Source organism: Piliocolobus tephrosceles, chromosome 16, assembly GCF_002776525.5.
Source record: "Piliocolobus tephrosceles isolate RC106 chromosome 16, ASM277652v3, whole genome shotgun sequence".
Lineage (NCBI taxonomy): Eukaryota > Metazoa > Chordata > Mammalia > Primates > Cercopithecidae > Piliocolobus > Piliocolobus tephrosceles.
In genome coordinates, this window is record NC_045449.1 from 49,152,336 (window position 1) to 49,164,342 (window position 12,007).

A 12,007-nucleotide genomic window follows, 5' to 3' on the forward strand; every position below is an offset into this window, starting at 1 on the left:
CGTGGGAGAGTAGAAAGAGCAGACATGTGCCTTGCCTGTTTTTATTTGATCTGCGACCTTAAACAAATAACCTGAGTCCCAGTTTTCTCATTTGTGAAATGGGGATGATACTACATTCTTTACAGGTGTGGCTATAAGACTTTTTAAAGATTTAATACACCTAAAATGCCTGGAACATAATAGATACCCAATAAATGGTAGCTCTATTATTGTTAGTTAATACAGAGCATAGGAGTAAGACAACTTAAACACATTAGAATCTATTGTATTCCAGTCATATTGCCATGTCTTCACACATGCTTTTGACGTTACCTTCTACTTGGTGGCAAATTTTCATCTTTTAAGAGTGAATTTGATTTTTGGAAATGACCAAAAAGCAGATTCAGACACAGGTATGAATATTTTTTTTTTTTTTTTGAGACAGAGTTTTGCTTTTGTTGCCCAGGCTGGAGTGCAGTGGCACAATCTCGGCTCACTGCAACCTCCGCCTCCTAGGTTCAAGCAGTTCTCCTGCCTCAGCCTCCTGAGTAGCTGGGATTACAGGCATGCGCCACCACTCCCGGCTAATTTTTGTATTTTTAGTAGAGACTGGGTTTCTCCATGTTGATTAGGCTGGTCTTGAACTCCCAACCTCAGGTGATCCTCCCGCCTCGACCTCCCAAAGTGCTGGGATTACAGGTGTGAGTCACCACGCCCGGCATAGGTATGAATATTTTCATTGGTGGTGGGGCGACCTCAGAAATGAAATGTGACCATCATATAATAGTGTTTATAGCTCTGTCTGATAAAACTTGCTTTGGAGGCAGTTCCAAAATAGGTGTTTGCAATGTTTGAGCAATGAGACTGCTACTGGAAATTTGTAACTTCCCACAATGAATCTGCTGTGTATATTTTGAAAGTCGCTCATTGATATTAGAGTAAGTGACATAGCCTGTATATGCTGTGGGAGAGCAGAGGTGGAGGGACTCAGAAGAAAATGGATTGCTTTGGGAAAGCCTTGAGAAGATGGGACTTGGATTGAACGTTGAAGGGTAGGGAGGATTTGGTAGTAAGGGAAGGGGGGATATCAGAATATTGTGAGGGGAGTCACAAGAGCAAAGCATGTAATTCAGTTTATTCAGCAGACATTGATTGAACACCTGCTGTGTGCTGTACTTGGGAACCCAGAAGGAGGAACTGCTCTGACATCAAGGGGTACACAGTATACTGGGGCAAGAGTACACAGAAGAAATTATTGTAACAGTCTATTCAAGTGGTAGGTACGCACAAGCTGCAGTGGAAGTGCAGAAGAGGGCTCCTGACCTAGCCTAGCAATAAGAAGGGAAGAGGAGAAACCAAACTCAGGCTGATAGGCATGGTAGGTTACTATGTAAGCAAAGGCTTTGAGACTTTATTTATTTATTTACTTATGTATTTGCGATGGAGTCTTGCTCTGTTGCCCAGGCTGGAGTGCAGTGGCACAATCTGGGCTCACTGCAACCTCCACCTCCCAGGTTCAAGTGATTCTTGTGCCTCAGCCTCCTGAGAAGCTGGGACTACAGACACATGCCACCACACTGGGCTAATTTTTTATATTTTTAGTAGAGATGGGGTTTCATCATGTTGCCCAGGCTGGTCTTGAACTGCTGAGCTCAGGCAATTCCTCCCACCTTGGCCTCCCAGAGTGCTAGGATTATAGACGTGAGCCATCATACCCAGCCACGGTTTCAGACTTTATGATTTAGGCAGTGCAAAGGCTTTGAAAAAATTGGATCAGGTTTTTAGGGAGATTAGTGAGTTGGTGTTATGCAAAATGAATTTGGAGGGGTAATAGACGAAGCAAGGAGAACATTCAGAAGGCTTTTGCAGTGAAACAGGCTAAATATAAGGAAGACCTGAATTAGAATTGTGGAGGAAGGCCTGGAAAAGCAGAAAAAAAATCAAGAACAGATAGAGTTCTTGACTGACTGGTACGAAATGTAAAAAGGCCATACATTTATTCTGAATATTGGTATCTGGAAGAATGGTGATGTTATTCAAGTAATAAGGACAAAGGGGAACCAGGCACTGTGAGCCCCTGTGGGACGTGTTATTCTTTTAGCTCATGTGTTTCAAGTCATTCTACCGCTTGCCATCTCCACATCCAAACCTAACTACTTTGGATTTTAATTGCAGCTCCTCCACCCCCACCACCCGTGATCCGAAATGGTGGCCGGGATGCTCCCCCTCCCCCACCACCATACCGAATGCATGGGTCAGAACCCCCGAGCCGAGGAAAGCCCCCACCTCCACCCTCAAGGACGCCAGCTGGGCCACCCCCTCCTCCTCCGCCACCCCTGAGGAATGGCCACAGAGATTCTATCACCACTGTCCGGTCTTTCTTGGGTGAGTAGCTAGCTATCTGTAGTCTCATGGTTCCTGCGGTGACTTCACCCACTCCACTGCCATGGCTGCCAGGTGGCCACCGTAGAGCGGGAATGGCCACATGGGATCCTTTGTTCACAATAGTTCTCCTCCTGACTTTATCCTCAGACTTACGGGCTGTGAGGGGCTGTGTTCATTGACTTCCTTATCTTGATGTGAATTCTAAGCATGGATGCTTTGGAATAGATTGAAGAAAGATCAGCAAGTGTTGTGCTAGCTTAACTCTAAAGCCACTCCAAAGATCAGTTTCTGTAGCTCGCTTTTAGGTCAGAGACTCTGTATATTCTTTAGGATTATTCGGACAGGACTTACGTATTCTCCTAGGAAGGAGTGTTCCTTTCTAGCTCTTCAAAAACAAAACATTTTATTGTTCTTGGAATTACTTTTTAAAATTATTTTTTATAGAGACCGGGTCTCACTTGTTGCCCAGGCTGCTGTCAAACTCCTGGGCTCAAGCAGTCCTCCAACCTCGGCCTCCCAAAGTGCTGGGATTACACATGTGAGCCATCACACCCAGCCTCACAGCCCCTCCTTGGAATTCTTGGGGGGGGGGGAAAAAAAAGTCCCATGGCACATTGCCTGGAAAGAAACAAGAAGAAAGAATAACAAAAAATATTAAAGAAAAAAGGATCGGGTGGGGTGGCTCATGCCTGTAATCCCAGCACTTTGGGAGGCCAAGGTGGGAGGATTGCTTTGAGCCCAGGAACTCAAGACTAGCCTGGGCAACATGGTGAAACTTCATCTCTCTAAAAAATACAAAAATTAGCTGGGTGTGGTGGCACACGCCTGTGGTCCAAGCTACTCAGGAGGATTGCCTAAGTCCAGGGAGGTTGAGGCTGCAGCAAGCCATGATCGCACCACTGCATCCCAGCCTGGGCAACAGAGCGAGACTGTCTCAAAAAAAAAAAAAAAAATCAGCTGGGTGTGGTGGCTCATGCCTGTAATCCCAGCACTTTGAGAGGCCGAGGCAGGTAGATCACCTGAGGTCAGGAGTTTGAGACCAGCCTGGCCAACATAGTGAAACCCCATCTCTACTAAAAATATAAAAAATTAGCGTGGCATGCCCCCGTAATCCCAGCTACTCAGAAGGCTGAGGTAGGAGAATCGCTTGAACCCAGGAGGTGGAGGTTGCAGTGAGCCAAGATCGTGCCACTGCACTCCAACCTGTTGACGGAGCAAGACTCTGTCTCATAAAAAAAAAAAAAAAAAAAAGCGAAACCCAAAACATACACGTTAATCCAAAGCCACCAACTAGCAGTTTTATTTTGAGGAAGTCACATTACTCCTTGGGGCCTCACTTCCCTTATTTTGTAAAATTAGGTTGACTAGATGAGAAGTGTATCAGATTAACTTTTCCAAGATTATAAATGTTGGGGGGCTCTACCTAAGAGATTCCAATTCCTTGGTTCTGGGATGTAACCCTAAGTAAAGGTTGTCCAAAGGCTATTGTTAGACCCCTCTGTTGAGGACCCCTGGAAAAAATCTCTGAAAGGTCCCTTGCAGGCCTAACACTCTAGATTCTTTTTTTTTTTTTTTTTTCTTTTTCTTTGAGATAGCGTCTTGCTTTGTCATCCAGGCTGGAGTGCAGTAGCACAATCACGGCTCACTGTAGCCTCGACCTCCCAAGCTCAAGCAGTCCTCCCATCTCTCAGCTTTCCAAGTAGCTCGGACCAGAGGCGTGCATCACCATGCTTGGCTAATTTTGTATTTTTTTTGTAGGGATGAGGTTTTGCCATGTTGCCCAGACTGGTCTCGAACTCCTGAGCTCAAGCTACCTGCCCACCTCGGCCTCCCAAAGTGCTGGGATTACAGGCATGAGCCACCACGTCCAGCTTCTAGATTCTTTAATGGTTGCTGTCTTTACCCCCTGTCCTCCATGTTCTAGTCTATTCCTATTAGGCATGCCAGGGTTTTTGCTTTAAAGATATATCCTTATTGTAGAAACCTTTGGGATGTGATCAAGCCACACTTATAGAAAATTTGAGCCTTCTTGTGGAGGGGCCATAGAAAATAGGAGTAGAAGCCATGTTGGCTGTCCCAACTATGTAAGTGAAGGTAACATGGGCTGAAAGGGAATTATCTGCTCAAATCTCTCACTAGCCATAGACAAATATTCCCCTTTTAAATTAATTTCTACCAATTTCTGGATTTAGATCAGTTGTTTTGTCATCACGACAGTCCATAAGATGTTATTAAAACACAGAATCGGCTGGGCCTGGTGGCTCACACCTGTAATCCCAGCACTTTGGGAGGCCGAGGAAGATGGATCACTTGAGGTCAGAAGTTCAAGGCTAGCCTGGCCAACATGGTGAAACCCTGTCTCTACTAAAATCACAAAAATTAGCCAGGTGTGGTGGTGCATGCCTGTAATCCCAGTGATGCTGGGCAGGAGAATCGCTTGAACCTGGGAGGCGGAGGTTGCAGTGAGCCAAGATCACGCCACTGCACCCCAGCCTGGGCAACAGAGTGAGACTCCGTCTCAAAAAAAAATTTATTTCTGCTTATTCAGAAAGAATTATATTTCTTCCTGCTACCATGCAAACAACTGGGCTCCTGTCCTGTTCTGTGCCTGACTTGATGGCAAGGTTTAAAGAATTGGCTCAGGCTAGGCACGGTGGCTCACACCTGTAATCCCAGCATTTTGGGAGGTCAGGTGGGCAGATTGAGCTCAGGAGTTCGGGACTAGCCTGGGCAATATGGCGAAACCCCGTCTCTACTAAAAATACAAAAAACTAGCCAGGCAAGGTGGTGGGCACCACTGCACTCCAGTCTGGGTGACACAGTGAGACTGTTAAAAAATATATATATATAAAGAATGAGCTCAAAGATGCACTACTTAGTACAGAGAGGTTTCGAATACGTGCCCTGTGCATGCAAGGCGCGTGGGGTGATGCTGCTGCTGTTCTCAGGGTCGTTAGTTTGGTGGTGCAGTAGGTCCTCACGGTACCTCAGAATGCCTGAGAGATTAGTAAGTGGGGAGGGTTGAAGTGGTCAGAGGCCTTGGGAGCACAAGCAAGGATGATAGGAATTAATACTCTGTTCTTTTCGCAGATGATTTTGAGTCAAAGTATTCCTTCCATCCAGTAGAAGACTTTCCTGCTCCAGAAGAATATAAACACTTTCAGAGGATATATCCCAGCAAAACAAACCGAGGTGAGAATAATAAAAAGGTTTTTCCATAATTGCATAAAATGTAGAATTTGTGTGTTTTCTTAAGTTAAAATTTGCTTCTCGCTGGACGCAGTGGCTCACACCTATAATCCCAGCACTTTGGGAGGCCGAGCTGGACGGATCACAAGGTCAGGAATTCGAGACCAGCCTGACCAACATAGTGAAATCCTGTCTCTGCTAAAAATACAAAATCAGTCTGGGCGCAGTGGCTTACGCCTGTAAACCCAGTATTTTGGGAGGCTGAGGCAGGCAGATCATGAGGTCAGGAGATCAAGACCATCCTGGCTAACCCAGTGAAACCCCATCTCTACTAAAAATACAAAAAATTAGCCAGGCGTGGTGGCGGGCGCCTGTAGTCTCAGCTATTCAGGAGGCCAAGGCAGGCAAACTGTTTAAACCCAGGAGGCGGAGGTTGCATTGAGCCGAGATCACGCTACTGTACTCTAGCCTGGGCGACAGAGGGAGACTCCGTCTCAAAAAAAAAAAAAGAAAAAAAAATTGCTTCTCATCATCTTCATTGACTTTTTTTTTTTTTGAGATGGAGTCTCCCTCTCATCGCCCAGGCTGGAGTGCAGTGACGCCATCTTGGCTCACCCCAACCTCTGCCTCCTAGGTTCAAGTGATTCTCCTGCCTAAGCTTCCCAAGTAGCTAGGATTATAGGCGTGTGCCACCATGCCCAGATTATTTTTGTAATTTTAGTAGAGACTGGGTTTTGCCTTGTTGGCCAGGCTGGTCTCAAACTCCTGACCTCAGGTGATGCACCTGCCTCGGCCTCCCAAAGTGCTAGGATTACAGGCATGAGCCACTGTACCTGGCCTCTCATCTTCATTTTCTTAAGCAAAACAACAATAAAACTTAGTCCCCAGATTTTAAAGATGAGCTTAAAGAGCCTGTCTCTCATTTTAGAAATGTGTGGGTTGTTCCGATTCTGGTGGGTGACCTATATGTGTGTGGTTTTTATTTTGTTTTTTTTTCAGCTGCCCGTGGAGCCCCACCTCTGCCACCCATTCTCAGGTGAAGCCTGGCTTGGTCCTGTTCCTCAGGAAAAGGATGGACCTTCTCTTATTCTCAGATGGTCCCTTCCATTCCCCTGAAACCCGCATGAGAGCTCCTAACATGTTTCTCCAATGCAACCAACCCCTAGACTCCAAGTGTCCTCCCAGCTCACGTCCATCTATGCATCTCGTCTCTGGATTTGGTGATCAGACTCTTTATATTGACAGTAGGATCTCAAACCCTGCATCCATCCTTCCTCCAGCAAGCCCTGCTAGCCACATGAGGAACAAGTTTCCGTGTCTCCTGCCTTCCTCTTGGGGAAAGGTGCCTTGTTGTGATGAATTAACTCACTGTTGGTGCAGGGTGGGGAATGGTACTCCTTCCTTCTCCTGTCCACGGTGGGGGAAGCTTGGCAGGTATATTATATTTCATCATTTAGGAGGCTGACATGACCAGGACTTATGGGTGGGAGGGGAGCATTTTTAGTGAAGCAAGAAAGGAGTTTGCCAAGAAGTGATCTGTTTTAAAGGTCATATTTGGAGAAAAGGCAAGGAATTGGGTCTGCTTTATTTTAGGGGTATTTTGTTTTTGTTCTCACCTGCTGCCTGCCCCCACCACCCCAGGGATAAATTGGATATAAACACTAAATACTAATCAGTTGAACTTAACATTTAATAAAAAGAGAGGGTAAAATAAACTGAGGACCATTTTAGAACTAGTCAGTTCTCTGCAGCAAAGGGACCAGGAGCCATTTGAACCCTCTGGGATCCCTCACCCCACTGCTTCACGGTGCTAGGCTGAGGGATGTGTTTCCTCCCCCTTACTGCCCATGCCCTTGAAGGAAAAGTCACTTTTTGTGGAGGGCATCATTCATTTCTGATTCACAAACCCCAAAAACCTCTGGTGGGAGATAGGAAGATAGGGCATGGGCCTAGGCCTTAACCTCAATCTTGATTCTGCCTCAGTCTTTTCTGACTGGCCCTGAAGTTGTCAGTGGCTCTTTCTGTCCTTCAGCCCCTGGAAGGTGCTCCAGGATAACAAAGAAGGGCAGGTTGAAGCCCCTCATGGAAGGAGCTGGCTTTGTGGCACTGCAAAGGACTTTTAAGTCCTGCCTGTACTGAAGTTCACAGCCCACCTGACTGAGCAGACTCTTCCTGTTCCTTTCTCTACCACCCTTGCCTTCCCAGGACTGCACGATTTAACACAGCAGAGTACAGAAGGGTGAAGAAGTGAGCAGGGGCCTGTGAGGATATTCAGATACTCCTTTATGCCAGGAAGCACAAAGACTTTGTTGAGTTTTGCCTCAGTTCAGTAGATCTTCCTTGGCAGCCAGCCATAGGTTATTTCTTTGTCTTTCAGGTCCTAAAGAGCACAGAGAAAAATGGAGGTCCCCAGTCTAGGTAGGAACTGTCGTTGGCTGATTGGACGAGGACTTCTTTTTTTCCAACAGCAGGATGGGGCTTCTGGGCTCGACACACCAGATGCTTTGGTTTTCTACAACTGTTGCTACATGTAGAGGCTGTTCAGAGCGTGGCATGAGAGCAAGGAGACCATGGCTACTCTTTGAAATGGATGGGGAAAATTAGCTTAAAAATTTAATCACACACATCACAGGCTTAAACTGTGTTAGGGACCTTTCCAGTTGATTGGATCACAGGCTAGAGATCTGTGCATGGTGGCAGGTGAAACCCAAGTCTCCCCAGTGCTAGGTGAGGGAGGGCTCAGCAGGGGTAATGTGTATGGGGTCTGCTGTCCTTTGCCATCCCCTAGACCACATTAACTCTGGGACAGACCATGATTAGGTCTGTCACCAAACTTTTCCTAATAATTTTTTATGTATCATTCTTTTTTCTAATCTGTTAGCAGTTATCTCCCAGAAGTATCTCTAGCATCCTGAAGTAAACAGAACTGCTGGACGTGGTGGCTTACGCCTGTAATCTCAGCAATCTGGGAGGCCAAGGTGGGCGGATCACCTGAGGTCAGAAGTTCGAGACCAGCCTGTCCAACATGGCGAAACCCCGTCTCTACTAAAAATACAAAAATTAGCTGGGCATGATGGCACGTGCCTGTAGTCCCAGCTACTGGGGAGGCTGAGGCATGAGAATCGCTTGAACCCAGGAGGCGGAGGTTGCAGTGAGTGGAGATGGCGCCACTGCGCTCCAGCCTAGGTGACAGAGTGAAACTCCGTCTCAAAAAACAAACAGAAAAAAACAAACAGAACTGAGAGAGGCATTGCTAGTGGAGGGAAAAGGAGAGAGTACAAGAGTTCATACTGCAGCAGAGTTCCAGGGCAGATACTGACAAGCGACTAAACTTTGACTGTGAAGTCTTCCCATTTATTTTTGAAATGGGAGTCGATGCCTTTTGTACGTTATCAAAATGTCTTTTTTTTTTTTCCTCCTTTACTCACACAGAGCATCAAAATATAACGAGTAAAGCCAAACCCCCGCTTTTCACTGGGGCGGATACCTTCCTCTCCATGGCCCGCTGCCCCTCAAATTCCCCAGCACTTGGACTGTGTCACATGGATATTGATTGTGTACTTGTTGTCTCCGCCTCATGCAAAAAGGCCTGGGTCTAGATCTAGTCAGATGGGTTTTTTTCAGAGCATGTTGATGATACAACACCTGTTTAAATGTCTTTGCCTTATACATTATTTGGTCCCGCTGTTAATAATAGATTTATTACTATGTATATTTACTATTGAAGATGGGAATGTGATCTGCATAATTATCGGTCTATTTTCTATGTTGTAAAAAGCTTCTAATATAGGGTTTAAGGTGGGCTGGCTACAAGAGCACTAAAACTCCTCACCTTTTAAACTGCTCTTTTTATCTGCTTGTGGGAATGTCGTCTCTTCCATGGAAGATTGGGTGGTCTCATGTTGAGGCTGTTGCCCAGTCCCATTAACTCCCTTGTCCCCCCGCAGAAGGAAGAGACATTTTCCAGCTAAGCACCAGGAAGCTGTGTTAAAAGCCCTTGTATGGGTTTGGTTTTATGATGTTCTTCCCTAATGGGAAAAACTTTATAGTCGTTTCTTACTGCCCTGTGTGGGAAGCAGGGCGGTGGCCTCCAGGTTTTTAAATGAGCTATATGTCCCTCTTCCCCTTCTCTGGTCACTGAACCTGGACCAAAGCACTTTGATATTCCAGGTGTGATTTTCTCTGTCATGGGGATTTGCTCCAGCTGCAGAGCCCCATCATTTTCACAGCCTAGGCCAACAGAGTGAGAACCTAGGGCTACCCTAGCTGATGGATGTGAGGCTGCTGTCTCCAGGAGCTCATCCCAGCCCTGCTAACTGGCAGCGACAAGGATACTCGTCACCGGCCATTGCACTGGGGAACTCCCTCACCCCATGGCTTCCCAACTTGAAACCCAGATTTACCTCTAGGGAGAGGTGAGAAAAAAAGTTTAAATAGACTTGCTACAGAGCAACTCAGGGTTGGGGTGTGTTTTAATTCTCCTGATCACTTGAAATAATCTGTAGGCTGAGTGCTTATGGGGGTGGGGGAGAAGGGCGACTCCAGGGTCCTTCCCTTTTGTGAAGCTCTGGGGGTGGAGTGTGGGCATCTGAGGCCCTATGATGGCACTACACTGAGCTGTCTGTCCTTCTGGAACCCCAACCTGCAATCAACTGCAAATCAAATTCTTCACATTCCAGCTACAGTCTTTTTTTCCCCATTGAATCTCAGTCCCTGGCCATGTGGTCAAGGTGGCTTTCTGTTAGGCTATCCTAATTTTGGGAATGGGAGGGGAGAGAGGAGGGCCATTATAACTCTGCCTTCAAGGCTCATCTCTTCAAAACAAAATTACAACCACCATCAAAACCACATGCAAAAAAAAAAAAAAAAAGATTAACTGAAGAGAGGGTTTGGTTCCATTCAACTCCACATTCATTGTGCCTTTACTTGTGTTAGATTTCTGTGCTTTCTTCCTCTCCCTCTTTGAAGCAATTAAAATCTTCCTTGACAACTGCTGTTTCTTTCTACTCTTGTTTCTGGCAACTTAGTGGATTCCTTCTTTAGTTGTCTTAAATCTCATTCCACTGGTGGCAAGAGGGGGCCTAGCCTTCTTTTCTCATGTCTAATCTTTGTCCTTTCTCATGGTGCCCTGCATGGAAGTCACAGTCAACACTGAAGAAATGACTAGAATGACATGTGTGCGTGCATGCGTGTGTGTTCATCTGTCTGTATGTGGATCAATTTCTTTTAGAAAATAATTTATTGTATGATTTATTTTGGAGTTATATTCTGATTACAGTGCTCCCTCTCCCAAATAGCATTGATTTTTTTCCCCCCTCTAAAATGTATAATCTGGTCTCAGGTTGGATTCTTTGGTACATTCTTTCTTCTGGATGCCGTGCAGTTTAATTAAACCTTGCTTAAAAACAAGAAGTGAAAAATGTGTACTCTTGTGTGGAATACCGCCTCAAGTGGTGGCACAGAGAGGGGAGAAAACCTTTGCCTCATAATTTGGGTAAATGTAGTGGTTTGATTCCAGGTCTTTTGAAAAGGTAGATCTACTGACTTGGGCAGAGTCATCTACAGCTTCCTGAGGGTCTTCTTTCCTCCCCTCCAGCTGTATTTTGAAAATTACAGTTCTAGTTGGCCGGGCGTGATGGCCCAGCGCCTGTAATCCCAGCACTTCGGGAGGCCAAGGCAGGTGGATCACTTGAGGTCAGGAGTTCGAGACCAGCTTGGCCACCATGGTGAAACCCTGTCTCTACTGAAAATAAAAAAATTAGCCGGTGTTGTGGTGCATGCCTGTAGTCCCAGCTACTCGAGAGGCCGAGGCAGGAGAATCGCTTGAACCCAGGAGGCGGAGGTTGCACTGAGCTGAGATCATGCCACTGCACTCAAAAAAAAAAAAAAAGAAAAAGAAAATTACAGTTCTAGAGTTCTAGTTACCCTTCCTGGGAGATTCTATAGTCCTTATTTTATTATTATTATTATTATTATTAAGAAAAAAGAAAATTACAGTTCTAGAGTTCTAGTTACCCTTCCTGGGAAATGCTATAGTCCTTATTTTATTATTATTATTATTATTATTATTATTTTATTATTATTATTATTATTATTTTGAGACGGAGTCTTGCTCTATCGCCCAGGCTGGAGTGCAGTGGCCAGATCTCAGCTCACTGCAAGCTCCGCCTCCCAGGTTTAGGCCATTCTCCTGCCTCAGGCTCCGAGTAGCTGGGACTACAGGCACCCGCCACCACGCCCAGCTAGTTTTTTGTATTTTTTAGTAGAGACGGGGTTTCACCGTGTTAGCCAGGATGTTCTCAATCTCCTGACCTCATGATCCGCCCGTCTCGGCCTCCCAAAGTGCTGGGATTACAGGCTTGAGCCACCGCGCCCGGCATATTTTTTTTTTTTATTATTTTTTTGAGACAGGATCTTGCTCTGGAGTGCAGTGGTGTGATGATAGCTCACTGCA

At 45.8% G+C, this 12,007-nt stretch overlaps 1 protein-coding gene across 3 annotated transcripts in view; it reads left to right on the forward strand.

The window, feature by feature from the left end:
- WIPF2 (WAS/WASL interacting protein family member 2) overlaps nucleotides 1–10,962 on the forward strand; it is a 65,927-nt gene extending 54,965 nt beyond the window's left edge. Inside the window, exons 6-9 of one of the 3 annotated variants that reach the window (XR_002729986.2) lie at nucleotides 2,155–2,364; nucleotides 5,455–5,556; nucleotides 6,553–6,987; nucleotides 7,931–10,962. Coding sequence is in view for 1 of the 3 variants with exons in the window: in XM_023204226.2 (XP_023059994.1) it covers nucleotides 2,155–2,364; nucleotides 5,455–5,556; nucleotides 6,553–6,593 (353 nt within the window). In the remaining 2 variants the exon portion in view is untranslated. Of the gene's footprint in view, nucleotides 1–2,154; nucleotides 2,365–5,454; nucleotides 5,557–6,552 lie in introns of all 3 variants that reach the window. The other 2 variants (XR_002729987.2, XM_023204226.2) reach the window with 2 other exon arrangements.
- Nucleotides 10,963–12,007: the final 1,045 nt, after the last annotated feature.